The sequence below is a fragment of the Ctenopharyngodon idella genome, chromosome 1, assembly GCF_019924925.1.
Source record: "Ctenopharyngodon idella isolate HZGC_01 chromosome 1, HZGC01, whole genome shotgun sequence".
Taxonomy (NCBI): domain Eukaryota; kingdom Metazoa; phylum Chordata; class Actinopteri; order Cypriniformes; family Xenocyprididae; genus Ctenopharyngodon; species Ctenopharyngodon idella.
Genome location: NC_067220.1, coordinates 2,397,287 through 2,415,728, shown reverse-complemented (window position 1 = coordinate 2,415,728; position 18,442 = coordinate 2,397,287). Strand labels below are relative to the sequence as shown.

Here is an 18,442-nt window from a genome sequence, read left to right as displayed (position 1 = left end):
GTATAAAATGTTCTCTTGGAAAATATCAAACAAGAATTCTATATATATTCTATGTTTTTATGTTTAAGGCCATGGCCCATTCTCTTTTCTGTACGAGAACTTCATAAAAGAATCCCTAAAGCGTGGTAAGTGTGTGAACTTTTCACTTTCTGATGCCAGTGTTTGTCACCTGGTGGTCAGTTGTTACATATGAATTATTTAGTGGTGCTTTTTGGGGGCTGATTGTAAAAATCATAGAGTAACATATCCTTTTATATTTTGTCTCTGCTGACATATCAAAGACATTATGAATGAGGAATTTAAAATGAAGTATCACATGTTGTATTATTGCCAGTGAAGCCTCGATTTTGCGCTCACTGTGAATGATTGAAATCAAACAAGGTCACTGTTGTTTATGTTTACTGCACACTACAATCATCATTTTAATATCTAATCTTTAGAAACATGTAACTCAGAAGGTCTTTTAGATTCAACCTTCAATATATATTTTTATATGAATAAGGAATTGCTGCTTTTCATATATTGAAAAATATGTGACAACATATTTACTAATATATTATAATATGTAATTTTATATTCAGTAATACACTTAATAATATATAGATGTATATGTGATCAGATATGATGCATGGGTATTGCAGATATATTTACTCATGCATTATAAAAACATACAGAGAAATATATAATTTAATATATTTATTATACTTTGAAATTATTTACGATAAATGTTTCATATTTTCAAGCTAGTTAACAACAGCACAAGCACATCTGCATATACTAAAGCATTTATCAAAACAATTGTCACTGTGCTGAAGAGGACACAGCCATTTTTTTTTTTTTAAATAAAGTAATTATAGTCTTAATGGTGTTCAGTCAATCATCATTCTAACCACAGGCTCTACTCTTCAGCTCAACTATAACCCCAAAAACTCACACACACCAGAAAACCTTTTAAATTACAAAATAATAGAACATTAAACATTAACAGATCTCCCCTTATATTAATATTGAACAAAACACATGAAATAACACTTAATTTTAACATTTACTCTCCTTTAACAGTCAGAAGCAAAGCATGCTGGGAACCATAAATCTGCTGTAAATCATTCTGTGAATGTGTGTGTGTATATGTGTGTTCATACATTCACATTTATATGGGAACATGTACCCAATCACAGAGGTCACAATCACCAGAATACCTGCACCTGATCATCATCACCTCATCATCACAAGCAGTTTATAAGCATACACTTCACCACAGCACTTCGTCTGGTCTCAAATTTGAGAAGGATTCAGTGTGTGCAGTAAACTTTATGAATATTACGTGTAATGCTATTTTTGGCCTTATCTCTTAATATCTTATATGTATCAATATAGCTGTATATGGCCAATGCATATATTGCAGTATATTGAAAAATATAAGCAATATTTCCCATATATGGAAATGTATTATGTAATGTGTCGCATTATATTTTGCATTATATTCCCATATATTTTTGTTTCGTAAGGGCCAACTGATGACAAAGACTGAACACAGCAGCCATCAAGTGTTCTAGTTTAGTACGTGCGAAGGATTTTGGTCCAATAATTAGAATATCTGTTTTGTTTTCAATTTAGTAGCAGGAAATTATAGTCATCCAATGTTTTAAATCAGCTATGCATTCTGTTAATTTGGCAGTGGTGGTGGACATGGCAAATCACAGGCTGATCAGTCAAAGTCAAAATCAGGCAAAAGTACATATAAAGAGAGTGTGTGTTACAGAAAACAGATTCTTTCAGATGGTAATCTTTGTTTTAAATTATAAATGGGTATAAATCTGTGCAAATGTCAGTTTTTGTAAGGTCATTGATAAATCGTCATATACTGTACAATAACCCCCTGTTTGTCCTCTTTATTAGATGAAAATTGGAAGGTAAGCACAACAATTCTACTGTACAAATACACACTTTACATGTTTATTAAATTCTAAATAATGTATTTTATTCTTAATTTTTTATGATAATTAAACTTGGAAGCTAAAATGTGTGACCTTCTGGGTTTACGATGATGATAAATTACATCTGGACATCAGGACACCAATAAATTGCAGATCACTGACTTTTAGATATTGAACCGCTGAATCCTATATAATTATACATTAATAGATGTATACATTATTACATTATTACACTGCTTACATTATTTCTATTATTTATAATTTTTTATGATTTTTTTTGTCATCAGGTAGCATCGCACTTGATGCTTGAGGACATATTAACGAAGAATAAATATCTGAATGGCGAGTTAAACGAGAGTGATCTCACCTTTATTAAGAACTTAATTGATGGGGACCATACTACTTCAGATACAATGGTACAAAATCCTGTAAACTGCTGTTTAATTCAATGCAAGTTATGCACAATTTAAGTTGATAATTGAAAGTATTTTCATTCTTCCAGCGGGAAGAGAGGGAATGGACTGAGGACAAAACTTTCCTGTATGAGATTGTGAGAAATAAATGGAACGGCATTGATGTGCGTAGATGGGACTATTTTGCAAGGTAAAAATATTACATTTTAAAAGGATGCTATTTTACTTTTATATTAAATTTACTAAAATTTACAAATAGTATTACATTGAAAAATGCTTAAGTGGTTGTAAGTTTACACTCCTATCTTGGTAGCTCCACCCCCAAAATGTTCGGCATCTCAACAACCCCTCATTAACAGACACTTTTATTTGTGGATTGTGTGAATCATGGCTGAATAGAGCATTTCTAAATGGCATCAGTAATACTGCTGTATCCTCACTGTTAGGTGTCAGCATAAAGTCAGCATTACCTGCCATTTCGGTCTGCACAAACCAACACAGTACTGAAAATACCTTTAAATCCTCTCTTATCTCACAGAGACTGTCATCACCTCGGCTTCCCAAACAGCTTTGACCATCGGTGCCTGCTGAAATCTGCTCGAGTGTGTGAGGTGGACGGGAGAAATCACATCTGCTTCAGAGACAAGGTATCATTTATTACTCGTACGATTACTTTCAGTCTGTTTTGATAACACTGCAGTGTCACACCCATATACAACTACAAAATGTTGACTTTAGTTATGATAATGCATTATATAACCCATTAAAGATCTTTAAGTGATCAATCATTGCTCATTCTGTAATTGTATTTTAAAACATTTCACTTCAGTTTAAATATAATAAATAAATATTCATTCTCAATTACAATGTGCTTAAGTAATGAAAAAAGACATTTCCAGAATCAGATGTCAATCACTGACAGAACAACAGAAAGATCCACATTCTGCCATACTAGTCTTTCAGTATTGAGTGAATTTTATTTTACAGTGTTTGTGTGTCAGTCTGTGCTCTTGTCCTTTGTTTCTCTCACAGGTGGCAGATAGTGTTTATGACATGTTTAAAACCCGGTACACTCTCTACAGTCAGGCCTACCAGCACAAGATCGTCAACATCATCGAAAAAAAGTGTGGTTTAGTGTTTTTACTCATTTCTTGTAAATGTTCTTGTGTTGTTTAGTTATTTATTGGTTCACGTATTTTTGATGTGTTCATTAGAATCACAGAAGCCCTCACTGCAGCTGAAGGCAAGCTCACCAAGATCTCACCGTTTACTGAAGCCCCTTCAAGAGATGATGGCCAGAAGAAGAGGTCAAGTGGCTCACGAAAGCGTACGATAGCATCCGACGAGGAAAGGGTTGCAAAATTGTCCAAACTGACAGGTAGGATGGACAGCTAGGTGGCGCTTTTAAGGGTAGCCGCATGAATTTTGAGCTGCTCAGCAACCTGCCTTTTTTAGCTTTTTGTTTGTTAACTTAAAATAGTCTGGAAATACACAAATAGGTAACATAAACAGGGTCCAGATGAAGTAAATAAAGATTGTTCAAAGCGTCTTGATCAAATTATGATTTCTACTGTGTTGTTTTCATTTGACCAGTGGAAACTTTTAAAGCCATCTTTATTAACAGACAAAGAATAAATCAAAAATGTTCTCCGTCCATCAGACCACATCTTTGAGGAGATCTTGTACTCCACTGATGACGAGCTGAAAGATGCCAGGATGAAACTGGAGGATGTTGTGAACAGACGCCTGCCAAAGTGTGTGGGAGAGACCAGAATAACAGAAGCTGAATTCAAAGACAAACAGATCTTCCAGGTAAAAGAGAGCTGAGGAAAACATGATGTATCAATTAATGACATTGCACAATTCATTTACAGATTTTTGACCACAAACCAGTGGCATTAATGTACCCATTAATGTAATCATTAGAACTTAATTTAGCACTGGATCTTACATTACAAAACACAGTTTTACCTTTGAAACTTAACTCGCCTGTTAAGAATTATAATTTCATAATGGGCAAATACAATTTATTACATTATTGTGCTATTTCCTTAAATGGCTCTTCCAGTTTACCAGTTGCAGTATTCTGATCAAATCAGACAATGGCTAAAGTAATTCTGGTCTTGACTGCAGTACAGTTTTTATATCACTTCATCATCTCCACTAACAAATAACAAATCATGCCTTGCATCATATCTGTCATTTCATAATGTCAAACTTTACAATCAATGGAAATGTGCACTTTTTTTTTTTTTTTTAAAGTAAACAAGTAAAGAAATGTATAAATTTTAAACATTTAGTAAATAAGAAACATTTATGGCAATTGTTTATTGTTAAGGGTTATCATGTGCATCTCTTCTGGGCAAATTCTCATTTGTTTGACTTTAATCATCAATACTACAGGATAACTGGAATCAAGCAGTGGACGAATGGAACAAACTTCACCCAACTGTGTTCTTGGATAAGAAGGATTTCATCATTGATGTACGTTATGTTTAAAACTGACTTTCCACTTGGACTTTTATGCTTTATTTCAACACATTTAGGTGGCTGTAATATTGTAAATCTCTCACACAGGTGATTCAGCTGGATTGTACTTTCAGCAAGGGTAAAAACCCCATCGACAGTGTCTATTTCTACAGGAAGAGGAACCCCACCGAAGCCTTCAAGATTAAGAAATATGAGGTACACTTATCACTTTGCTGCTTAAGTAATTTATCATTTCTGATTTTTTTTTTTCTCCAGTTTGAATTACACGTACAATTTATCATTAGATTATGTAAAATTAAAGTCAAGTTGTCTTATTAAGTCTCTAGTTTCAAGAAATATTTTGTAATAATACAGAGTATCACATTATAAATGTACCTGTTTTGACAGGCTGCTTGACATAACACATTCACAGTAACAAATTAGTGATAGCAGGTAATCAAGCGATTGCCCAAGCACTAAATTATCATCATATTGCACCTGTCGGAGTTGCTGGTTGCAGCACGAAGGAGAGACATCAGGATCTTAGTGCAGTAGCTTCTTTATTAAACAAAAAATACTTTACAAAACACTCAGAGAAACATGGAGACAGGAACAGAACAACCAACATATTTATAGATATGTTGGTTGTTTTGCTCCTGTGTCTTAAAACGCCTTAAGTCACCATCATTGACATCAGTGCTTGCTTTAGTTGGGCTCTTGACCCTTGACTTTTTAATATTAGATTTTGTTCAAGCCATTGTTTGAGCACTAAATTATCATCTTGCACTTTTTTTCATTGGGTGAAAGTGGTATTACTAAGTGGTATTTAGATGGTTATAAAACAGCTTAACACCACTTGTTACTTTAAAGATCAAAATCAAACCTTTTTTTTTTTTTACAATTTATCACCATTCTATGTACATATTTTATTATTACATTATTTCAGTCTTACATACAGAGTCCTTTACAAAAAGACTAACCTGGTCAATCTAATCAAGTCAAAGCAAGTTTTCCAGATCTATAATTACTCAAACACATTATTTCACTTGTATCTGCAGGTGTCCAGTCTGCTGCCGGAGGAGTTTACTGAATATGTTGGTAGGATTTACTACACAAAAAAGTCTGATGAGGAGGAGAGGGATGCTAAGGAGTGCTTCAAATGGTGGTGCCGTGGCAAGGTGTGTGTTTATAGTTTATTCATCATTCCTGCAGAATGTCCACACACAGACACAGTGTACAAGACACACACACACACACACAGTCCATAATAAGCATGTAAATAGTCAAGGTATATACACCCCCGGTGTATATACAAGTCTCAGCCACAGGTGTTAAAAACTAACACTGAAGCAGTGAACTCTTTGTAGTGTTAAATTTGCAAATTGTTCATGCCGTTAATGAAATTAATAAGTTTCACTTTAAAAATGATGCTTGGCCTTTAGTGATGACAACTGGGGTCCGTTCTTCGTATGTTGCTAACTCAGTTAGCTGGATTTGATTAATTATTTGATTGATTGCTCATTCTGGACTTGCTGTCATAGCAACAGGTCCGTAAGCTCAAATCTGCTCGGGAGCAGCTTAATTTCATGTAAACAGGATTAGATGGCATCTTTTTAAGCGGAGGTGATGCTTAAAGTCTGTCCCAGCCGCTGCTACCCCAGCTAATATATTCTATAGAATTTTGTTATAAGAATGTTCTCTAAATATAGTTTTCTTGACATTAGAGGAACATTTTTATAAGGTATGATGTTCCTCAAATGTTCTTTCAACTTAATTTTGATTTAAAATTCAACATTCTAGGAACGTTAATTTGTAACATTCCAAGAACATGAAAAAGTCCAATTTTCTTAATATTAGTAGAATGTTATTTAAAGGTTAGTATGATGTTCCTGAAACATTCTTTCAATCATTCAAACACCTGCTGTGAACAAACACTGAAAGAAAGAGAAATAAGAACACAAACTACAACTTTCTTCAGCCACAGCCTTAGATGAACTGAAGATAAAAGACATTAAATCTCTGAAGATCTGATTCAACAACTCCACAAACAGCATCACCAGCTTCACTTATTACTAACCAGACTGACTTTATTTCTGTCACACGTCTACAGAAGTTCTTACTGAGAATTAACAGAGGTTTACATGTTGATGTCTTATTGAAAATGTTTCGTTTGAGGTCACCATCATGGAGATCAGTGTTTGCTTTAGTTGAGCTCTTGACCTTTGACTTTTGTTGAATTGTTTCCTTATCAGCAATTGCAGCTGTTTTCAGAAAACTTTTATTATACATTATTATACATTATACCTTAAAAAAAAAACACAGCCAGTTTTACTCGTTGAGAGATTTATTTGTGAGGGAATAATTACCTAATGATTTCACTGGAGTCTTACACACATGATGTACAGTTAGTCTCGTGCATTAATTTAACCATAACAGTTATTATAGGAGTGGCTTGATGCAGATAACTTGATCTTGACCCTTAAGCAACTTTAATTGATCTGCTTCAGAGGTAAAATTAAATTAATTGCTAAGTACAACAATGAATTAAAAATGTAAATCCTGTACAAATAGCATACTAGAAATGGTGAATATAGCCTAAATAATTGGGAATCATGTAAAAAAAAAAAAAACAGTGCACACTTCATGTATCTATTATAACTTTTATGTCATTTTAACCAACTCCTGCTGTTAATGAGCTGTTTAGACACAATGATTTATGATTTCTTTGGGTGTTTGTGTGCAGAGATTTGATTGCCATGTCTGATCTTTACTCTCTCCTTCAAGTGTTTGATTCTGGTCTACGATAAAGATGAGTTTAGAGGCAACAAGTGCTTTATCACAGGGGACTGTCCTTCTTTGGACCGCTGTGGTATAGATGTGGTCCGCTCTTGCAAGGTTATCAAAGGCATCTGGAAGCTCTATGAGGGTCAAGAATACAACGAGCCCCATTACCTGCTGAATGAGGGGGAGTATCCCAATCCTGCAGCATGGGGCGCCACAAACCCTGCTCAGTCTCTTAAAAGTGTGACATCATTTCAGGTCCAGCTCTATGAACAGGTGGATCTGGTAAATCCAAAACACGAGACCACTGTTGACTGTCATTCTGTGGAGGAACAGTTTGGTATAAATGGGGTTCGCTCCTGTAAGGTGGTCAGTGGTGTATGGAAGCTCTATGAGGGGCGTGACTACACTGAACCCCATTACCTACTGAATGAGGGGGAGTATCCCAATCCTGCAGCATGGGGAACCACCAACACTGTTCCTGCTCAGTCTCTTAAACGTGTGACATCATTTAAGATCCAGCTCTTTGAACGGGAGAATTTTGAAGACCCAATGCATGAGACCACTGTTGACTGCTCTTCTGTGGAGGACCAGTTTGGCATAAAAGTGGTTCGCTCCTGTAAGGTGGTCAGTGGTATCTGGCAGCTCTTTGAGGATCCTGACCACACTGAACCCCATTACCTACTGAAGGAGGGGGAGTATCCCAATCCTGCAGCATGGGGCGCAGCCTACCCTGCTCAGTCACTTAAACGTGTGACAGAGTAAAGTCTGACCCATTTTAATATTTAAAGTAGGGCTGTCAATTTCAAGCATTAACTTAATATAATTAAGTTAATTATAAATAACTTTAACAACACAATTAATGATTTACTTTGCAGAGGTTTCCCAGTCCAATTCAGTAGGAAAGGTAAATCAGGATAAAATCTAAAGTCATTTGGGGTTGGAATGACATGAGGGTGAATAAATGATTCATTACTTGGCATATCATACAATTAATTTGGTTAAAATAGATTGACAACCCTACTCAACTGCTGAGGTCATGGCTCGTGTGTCTTTTGTGAAAATACCTTATTATAGAGATGCTGATGACAAAAATCTGAAAATATTTTAGTTCTTTATATATACAGTAGGATATTTGGGCATAATGGCTGATTGATATTATTGTCTGAGCAGCTGTATTTGGTGTTGTTGGATGTTGGATATTGACACTAGTTGGTGCTTAACGGTAGAGGATGTTTAAGAGTGATGCTATGACAGGTTTGTTTGATGATTGATTAATCAGTTCATATTATATGATTTCTTTTGTTATGTGTGCAGAGATTTGATTATGTTTCCTATGAGTAATTTTGGGTGTTACACAGTTTTAAAGATAACAGTTTATCTGGAATGTATCTTTCTTTTTTCTCTTAATCTTTTAACCTTTCTGAAGATGTAGGTGTTCGTATATGTAATTTTGGGGAAAGCGTTAGTGATTTATGAAAGTGATTTATCACTGTTAACCTGTAGTGTTTAAAATGGTTCTATAAAGTAATGGTAAAATACTGGCAACACTGTTCTTTACTCTAATCTACTTTACAGTATGTTAATGTAAAAATGAGTGATGCTATGATAGGTTTGTTTGATGATTGAATAATCAGTTCATATTATATTATTTCTTTTGTTATGTGTGCAGAGATTTGATTATGTTTCTTATGAGTAATTTTGGGTGTTACACAGTTTTAGAGATTACAGTTTATCTGGAATGTATCTTTCTTTTTTTCTCTTAATCTTTTAACCTTTCTGATTTTGGGGAAAGCGTTAGTGATTTATGAAAGTGATTTATGAAAAAAAAAGTTTTGCTTTTTCAGTGACAACTCTTATTAAATAAATTTGATTGTGTTTCTTCTATTTTTGTCTGTATTCGTTAATTTGCTTTGTAGACATGTTTTGTGATTAACGAATCACTGTTAACCTGTACTAGTGTTTAAAAATTGTCCTGAAAATTAATGGTAAAATACTGGCAACACTGTTCTTTACTGTAATCTACTTTACAGTATGTTACTGTAAAAATGAGTTATGCTATGACAGGTTTGTTTGATGATTGATTGATTAATCAGTTCATATTATATGATCTCTTTTGTTATGTGTGCAGAGATTTGATTATGTTTCTTATAAGTAATTTTGGGTGTTACACAGTTTTAGGGACTACAGTTTATCTGGAATGTATCTTTCTTTTTTTCTCTTAATCTTTTAACCTTTCTGATTTTGGGGAAAGCGTTAGTGATTTATGAAAGTGATTTATGAAAAAAAAAAAGTTTTGCTTTTTCAGTGACAACTCTTATTAAATAAATTTGATTGTGTTTCTTCTATTTTTGTCTGTATTCGTTTATTTGCTTTGTAGACATGTTTTGTGATTAACGAATCACTGTTAACCTGTACTAGTGTTTAAAAATTGTCCTGTAAAGTAATGGTAAAATACTGGCAACACTGTTCTTTACTGTAATCTACTTTACAGTATGTTACTGTAAAAATGAGTGATGGTGAAATGAAGCTTTGCGAAGCACAGAGGCTTTCCGCTCAACTGTATCATAAAAGATTCATTACTCAAAGCTTTTCAAAACAGTGCACACTAACGACATCTTGTGGTCAAAAGGTGGAAAAGGCTGCCCAGACGAACCAGTCATTTTTGGACTTCGATGTAATAAATCAGTTTCTGCTATGAAAATCGTATAAAACAATGAAAATAATTAGTCTATATAGAAGTGTCATTTTACTTACACAATTTGAATAAACGAGTCTGTGAATAAATTTCTTTTCACAGGCTCTGATAAAAAAGGCCGTCTATTTCTGGTCTATGATTATTGCATTTGCAATTATTTGTTTACTTTAATGTTTTTGTTACTAACTTAAAGAGAACTTTTGCTTTTATAAGACTCTTTGCTTGCCCTTTTATGTTGGACTCGCTGAAGCGTTATGGCGGCAAAAACCTATGCCTATGTTGGAGAAGCTTCAGGTGAAGCAGAAGGGGAAATTATTGATTCGATGGAGATTGAAGTGCCGTCTGCTAAAGATGTTGAACAGCAGACGATGCCTCACACCCCTCTCAAAAGTCATGGGCCCAAACGAGTGAAACCAGTGCAGGAAAAGGATGAGATTTCCACTAGCTTCTGTACGCCACCATCCAAAGCCTCAGTCGTAAGTTTGACGAGAATACAGAATACGTTCGCGCCTTTGAATTCCAACTGAAAGAGAACACTGATGCAATCGTCAGATGGATGCCAATACAATCATTCAATTTGGAAAGAAAAATCCATTTTAGAGAGGATTTCTGTAAGGATGACAGGGAGGCTGCTCGTCTATGGCCCAAAGTTGAGGAGGCAAGAGGGAAAAACTTGAAAGCCTACCTTCGTGACAGATATGCAGTGATTAGCGGTCAGAGAGTGACAGCTTAATATGGTGAACGCAGTGATGGGACTGTTTTTGAGTTGTAACTTTTATTTCTGTGTATAGAGTACTGAATATTAGGGCACAGTAACATCTCATTTTAGATCATGCGATTGTAGGCCCACTTCATTCAGAATCCTATACAAAGATAATCTCAAAAATATTACTTGATCAATGTTCAGTCCACTGGACTAATGTTAAGTTCTTTTATATCTGCCTTTAATGTATTACTAATATAAGTCTGTGTAAGAAGAACGATATCTGATAGCTAGCAGTTTTTTCCCTTTGTTTTTCTTCGTTCAAAAATGTCTTTTTCTCTGTTATCTTTAAATGTTTTAAATGTGTAATTAGGTGTAGTTTATTAGGTATTAGGTGTAATGTTAAACGTAAGGCACTTTTTCTTTTTTGCAAGGAGCAAGTTAAAGTAAACTGTTTCTTCAAGAGACTCATTCAACCGATGTAGATGTGAGATTTTGGAAGTCACAATGGGGTGGAGAGGCTTTATTCTCTCATGGAACTTCCCACTCAGCAGGGGTCGCCTTTTTGTTTAAACGGATGGACAGTAAGATTGTTGCTAGTTCAGGCGATAACGAAGGTCACTGGATTATGGTGGTTCTTCAATCAAATGAATGTAATTATATCTTGATTAATGCTTATGGCTATTCTAACAAAGCCACTAATAAGCTATTTTTTTCAGAATATGGCTACAAAAATTGATGACTGGAAGAACACATATTTTACAGACAAAATTATTATTGGAGGGGATTTTAACGCTGTTCCTGATGAATGGCAGGATAGATACCCCACTCCTTTCACCACTTTTTCTCATAACCCCCTAGTTTATAATATATCTCAGTCTCTTGATCTAATCGATGTTTGGCGTGTAATAAATTTACGTGGGGATCTTTTTCAGGACGGATTCAGCGCTCCAGGTTGGACTTTTGGTTGATAACTAGTAATCTTCTCCTTCTTCAAAATTTCTCCTTCAGTTTTAACTGATCACAGTGCCATATCACTCTCTTAGAAGCAATGGCAGTTCACCGTCTACCAGAACTCAGTGGAAGTTTAATAATAATCTACTTAAATGTGAATCCTTTTGTAATTCTGTTTTGTTAATGATTAATAATGTTAAAACTATGTCTGAATTATCCTCAGTTGGCAAATGAGAATGGGTCAAATTTAGTATAAAAAGATTGGCAATTAAAGAAGGGAAACAAATTGCAAATATAGGCAAATAACAATTTTATCAAGACTAAATTATTTTGGTAATAAAGACACCCTTAGTGAGAGTGAGAAAGAACTGCACCTTCTACAATCAAGGTTGGATGATTTTTATACAGAAAGAGCTAAAGGAGCATTTATATGATCTAGAGCCAGGTGGACTGAAGAGGGGGAAAATTCTTCATATTTCTTTCATTTAGAAAAACATAAACAAGCTTTAAAAACTATTAATAAACATTAATAATAATATAAGTGAAGAGAAAACAGTGATTGATGATTACATCTATCCCTTCTTTCTCTTTACAGAGAGGGATTGTGATCTCTTCTTTTCCTCCCTAAAAGACAAAGTTCCTACTATAGACTACTATAGAAATAGGATGGAAGCTGACATTGAGATTTCAGAATTAGACATTGCTATTAAACAGATGTCTAATGGAAAGCCCCCAGGTATTGATGGCATCACAGTAGAACTATATAAACATTTTTGGCCCAAAATAAGAATCTTAGTTTTCGAAGCATTAAAAGAATGTGTAGATAAAGCTGAATTATCGCCATCAATGAAGCATGGTTTAATTATTCTGGTTCCGAAGTAGAACAAAGATAAATTATTTTTAGACAACTGATTTCAAATTACTCTCTCATGTTTTTGCAAATAGACTTAAGAAAGGTATTGGTGAAATTATCAGTCAAACACAATCAGCTTTTATTAAAGGAAGAGGTATTCACAATCATATTAGATTAATTTTGATATGCTTGATTATAACAATTTAATGCCTTAGACAAGCTTACTTTTATTTCTAGATTTTTTCAAGGTGTTTGATACCCTCGAACACTCTTTCTTCTTTAAATCATTATAAATTTTTGGCTTTGTTTTGTAGATTAATTTCCATGTTTTACAATGATATTTTTAGTAGTGTTTCCCCTAACGTTGGTTCATCACCCAGAATCCAAATCAAATGAGGAATCCGTCAGGGATGCCCTATTTCACCATTACTTTTTAATCTTGCTGTCGAATTAATGTCTTTATTCATAAAAAAAACTTGAGGACAATATTGGCATAAACATTCTTGGTAGGAACTTTATTATAAGCCAATTTGCAGACGACACTCTTTTATTTCTTAAAAATAAAGAGGTGCTTCCATTAGTTATTGATAAAATTTCTGTCTTCTCAAAGGCATCAGGTCTGACCCTAAACTTTAAAAAATGTGAATTAAAAAAAGGCTATCCATAACTGTGACTTAAAAAATATAGAAGGCATTACAGTGAAAAATGCGGTTAAGTATTTAGGGGTCATGATTACCAAAAATCAAACACTCAAATTTTATCTCTCTTATGATTGCTACTGAAGCCACACATGTGTCCATATGAGCTTATTTCTGAATAAACCTAATGACAGAGATGACAAAACAGAGGACAAAAAGTGGTGCAATGAAAAATCATTGATGATCAAATAAAATTAATAAAAGTATCTAAATCAAAGTAACAGAGTTGCTAAACTAAAGTGGAGGGACTTTTGAACTGGAGTTGACCTCGGATAGACTTAAAATGTAATGGGATATTTTAGTTCTTCACAAATACGGTTGAATATTTAGGCATAATAGCAGATTTATATATTCTGTTTACTTGCTGTTATTATTATGTGGTGTTGAATGTTAGATATGCACTAATTAGTAATTAACTATAGAGGATGGTGAAGGGTTGTGCTATAACAAGCTTGATTGGTGATTGATAAATACAGGTAACTGATGGATCATTTAATATTATGTCACTCCTTTGAATGTGTGTAGAGTAGAGATCTGGTTACTGATCTTGAGAGATATTTTGGAGGTTTACACATTTTTAGGGATTCATTTTTATATAGTCTTTCTAGATATAACCTTTGACCTTTTTTAGGATGCAGGACTTCAGCTACATCTTTCTTGTGTTATTACTGGGAAATTATTTGTGAGTTATTTGCAAAAAAAATCCTGTTTTTCTGTTTATTGTCAGAAACAACCTATTGTTTATTGTACAAAAAAACCTATTGTGTTTACAGCAATGGTGGAGCAATGGTTTATTATCTTTTATACTGTAATAAATGTGGTTTCTCTGCTTCACAGACATCTTGTAATTAACAAACCTCTAATTAATCTAAAAGGTTAATTAAAATATAAAAGATTCATACACTAATGGGAGAGTTTCTCAAGCCTTTGAAAAGCCAGTTAGACTCTGGAAAGAAGGAATGAACAAGGATGCAGATGCAGGATGTCTTGAGCAATCAAATAATTGATCCAAAAACTGTATAAAAAACATGAAACCAAACTAGAGATTCTGTAGCCTGATCAAAGAGGCTTACAGAAAATAAATAACATTGTACAAAATTTGTTAAAATATAAGAAGGAAACAGCATTTTACAAAACTGAACCATGATAAAATTAAACAATATGCCAAAATAAAATGCATTCAATAAAGCGAGCACACTTAATTATTATGCTAAAATAATACTAAAAAAAAAAAAAAAAAAAAAAAAAATCTATTGTGATTGTCAAATTAGCTGGAGGTGCAGCATATATTGAGAATCTGATGGTATTCAGCTGGTCATGTGACCTCAATATGTTTATACCCACATTTTACTATAGTTAAAATCACAATGATGGCAACAACAGTCATATTTCATAAAGAACAGAGCACTAATAAGCTTAAAAAGACTGTAACAACTGTCTTTCCAACATTATTGTTATTAGTGTTTTTGAGTGTTATTTTATTAATAATGACGATGAATGTTTAGTCATGCTGTTTTATTCACAGTGTAGTGTAGAGAGAGTGAGCAGAAGACTGAAAGATGATCTAGATTATCATTGTCTATTTGCTCAAATTTCTCATCTGCAGTCCAACAGAATTATAATCCTAGAATTGTTAAAACTGATCACTGAGTTACAAAAAGCTATAAAAAAAGAACAAAGAAATTATATTTAATCCATTTACACATATATTTTAAATATAAATAAATAAAACTATTCGTATCACAGTCATAGATCATAACTCCATAGGTTTCGTTCACTAGTGTTGATGGCACGAGAATGAAAACACAGAAAGTTTCATATGAGTCACTGCTCTGATGCTGAAAGTGATTTAAATGGTTTCAGAGAAACAAGAAACGTGTGAGTCAGAGAGAACATGTACTATTGCTGCAATCGAACAGAGGAAGAGATTTGTGTAAGTTTGGGAGTGGATTTTATAGGTTTGTAATGTTGAAATAATGAAATGAGCTAGGATTGAATCACAGTTTTAATGTAGATCTGTTTTTGCTACACAGGTTAGATCACATATATCAGGATTGCTTGTGATATTTATTGTGCTGAATGATCATGGGAAGAACACAACAGACAAAGAAGTACATGTCTTGAAATACAACTTATACGGCATCATGGAAATATACTGAAGAGGTGTAACGGACGTAGGCCAGTAAGAGCTGTGCGTGTAAATCTCACTCCCCTGATCTTGAGACGCTCTAGCGACTGACACCAGAGACTACGGTGTTTAGACTCATACACATTCTCTATGGTGACTGAAGATAATGGAAGTGAATAGTGACTCACTGACATATAAACATATAAAGTTCTAAGAAATCACAGTTACTTTTGCATCTACACAAGAAAAGTATTGGTTAGTTATAGAAAAGCTGGAGGCCTAAATATCCTTTCATGTGTATAGAAATAACAAAAAAATAAAAAAAACATTTGGATTAAGATGAACTGATTCTCTTTGGCTTAGTTAGTAGAAAATGTTGCCTGTTACTTGCATTTTATTGAGCTTGTTTTGTAATACATATTTTTATTTATTTACTCTTTATCATTTTTGTATTTATTTGTTTCAAACTAACAACTAAATCGTTTCAATTACGTAAGAGGTTAAAGAAGAGAAGTTTCGTTTCTAAAGAAAAAGCCCTCATAGGCGTGTCAGTCCTCAGAGGGAAAGCCTTTAAACCCAGCAGAGGATCTCACAGTCGTCACAAGACACAGCAGAAGAACATCACACTTCACTCGAAAGCTTAAACCTCACGAAATGGCAAACACAGTAAGTAGGCAATTCTTTACATTTTTTATCAAACTCCTAGCTGACACAAATCAAAATAATATAGTGAGAACCAAAATCCACTGAATATATTGTATTTTTAATGTACCCAGCTGTCATCATTTTGCATTTTGATAATGTATGAAAGCTGCTTAAAGTAATTTAACAGCAGTTTACAACAAATTAGTTTCAGCTGTCAGTATGTAAGATGCTATTTTGTACTTGCTCTTGATTTTTATACTACTGCAGGTACACCGTTTGCAGATTTAACCCTCATGTATATTTACACATTTCACAGTAACATTTTAGTTAGAATTAAAAAAACATACAAATACGGATGTAATCTTTGTAAATTAGCCGTGTTGTTACTGTACTGTATGACAGAGCAAGTGCCCTCTGCATGACACTTTATTAAATGTCCTTAATGTCTATTTTGTGTCCCCTGCGTGTTGGATTTATGTTTACTGTATTGCATAAGACTGATTACTAAGTTTATCTTTTCAGACAGGTTTTAAAACAAGAAAAAACAAGCGCTTCAGCAAAGAGTTATTCCTTGAGGGAAAACACATCAGCATACAAGATCTGAAAATGAGAGAAGATATAAGACAAGAACAACAAGTTCAAAAGTATCTTTCCAAAGACATCCCAGATTATCCAACTCCTGTTGAATTTCACATCACAGAATTGGCTCATGTCACTAACAAGACAAGTCTTCCAGAGATCTGGGACTCAGAGGGATTCAGGGGTCTTAATATGAATTCATTTTCATGGTGGAGCCTGAAGATCAATGAAGCAGATATAAGAGCCGCTGAGGAGCGTTTCCTCGAGAGTTCAATACCAAACAGAAGCAAAGAAGAAATTGCAGCTCAGCAGCCATTCCTGAGTAAATTCACCACATCACCAGCATTCAATAATGAAATCTCACGCTACGGCAACTTCCGCTTCACACTTCCTCTGACTGAACTGATGGAGGCCTACAAGAAGCAGATGTGTGAGGGTGAAGAGCCGGTTCTCAGGGTATACGAGACCAAACTTTTCAAGCAGGAGATTGAGTATGTTGTTCTCGTTCACAGCCCTCAGAATAATGAGAAGTTCAGTCAATATCCACTGCTTTCATCCAGTCCATTGGTTTCTTATGATGGAAATCAAGTCATCTGGAGAGCACAAGCTATTTGTGAAACCCACAACTTACAACTGGAAATCACTGGAAACACAGCAGTGACACAATACATGTATTCACACCAGTTTTATGTGTGGGATCAGGTTAGCCTCGTCTTTCACCTCAATGGGGTCCTTACCTTCCCTAAAACAAAGCTTAAAGCAAGCCTCAGCTGTTGTGAACATGATAAGAAAGTAAATCTTTCACATGGAGAAAACTGCTCTTCCCTTGATGAAGCAGAGAAATTCACTGAAAGCTTGCCAGATGATGAATTTAAAAAAGAAGATGAAAAAGAAGAAGATAAATCTGGAGATCTTAAAATGGAAGTGGACTAAATTGTGCAAATTTTGCTAGAACGTTAACAGATTTGTGACGTTGTAAAGTTTTGCCCTTCAAATATCAAATATTTTGTGGTAAATAAAAATAAATAATAAGGTTAATAAATAAAGAGTGGAGGGTGATTTGTATCTTACTAATATGTACCTGTCATTGAGAGGCTGGAAAAAAAAAACTGAATATTACTTGATGTGTTTCAAAATGAATACACCTGAATAACTTAAAAAATAAAAATAAAAATAAAAATAAAGCTTTTACTTTGTATTGTTGTTCTGCCAATACCTTGTGACTTCTGTCTGTGTAGTGTTCAGTATTGATATTAACAGAGGTGTAAAGTCCAGAGGTCAGAAAGTGAAAGTCCTGCCATATTTTTTATTCCACCCACTAAAGCAGTGTTAAAGTTAATGAGATAATTAAGTGATTAATTGAGTGATGATTGACCATTATTGAAGATTCCTGATGATTACAAGCAGAATCACCAAAGGAGAAAATCACAATTTTTAAGTCACCATCATGGAGATCAGGATTTGCTTTAGTTGAGTTCTTGACCCTTGACTTTTTAATATTAGATTTAGTTTGGGCTGTTGTAACTGAGTTGTAACAGTCAGACAAGCAAAGAAAAAAAGATGATCAGGTGGTGTTGGTTATGG

General features: G+C 34.2%; 2 protein-coding genes across 2 annotated transcripts in view; both read left to right on the top strand.

Annotated features, from left to right (window-relative positions):
• The window catches only part of LOC127511382 (uncharacterized), a 72,491-nt gene extending 64,126 nt beyond the window's left edge, over positions 1-8,365 (top strand). The window contains exons 24-35 of the mRNA XM_051892181.1: positions 69-125; positions 1,900-1,913; positions 2,225-2,353; positions 2,440-2,540; positions 2,889-2,997; positions 3,383-3,474; positions 3,565-3,728; positions 4,011-4,162; positions 4,754-4,834; positions 4,928-5,035; positions 5,878-5,997; positions 7,604-8,365. Of these exons, the coding sequence (XP_051748141.1) occupies positions 69-125; positions 1,900-1,913; positions 2,225-2,353; positions 2,440-2,540; positions 2,889-2,997; positions 3,383-3,474; positions 3,565-3,728; positions 4,011-4,162; positions 4,754-4,834; positions 4,928-5,035; positions 5,878-5,997; positions 7,604-8,365 (1,889 nt within the window). The remainder of the gene's footprint in view (positions 1-68; positions 126-1,899; positions 1,914-2,224; positions 2,354-2,439; positions 2,541-2,888; positions 2,998-3,382; positions 3,475-3,564; positions 3,729-4,010; positions 4,163-4,753; positions 4,835-4,927; positions 5,036-5,877; positions 5,998-7,603) is intronic.
• A 7,788-nt stretch (positions 8,366-16,153) lies between these two features.
• Positions 16,154-18,046, top strand: LOC127508524 (uncharacterized). The gene is made up of 2 exons (XM_051886562.1): positions 16,154-16,300; positions 16,802-18,046. The coding sequence occupies exons 1-2, from the start codon at positions 16,289-16,291 to the stop codon at positions 17,789-17,791; spliced, it is 1,002 nt and encodes a 333-aa protein (XP_051742522.1). The 5' UTR covers positions 16,154-16,288; the 3' UTR covers positions 17,792-18,046.
• The last annotated feature ends 396 nt before the right edge of the window (positions 18,047-18,442 follow it).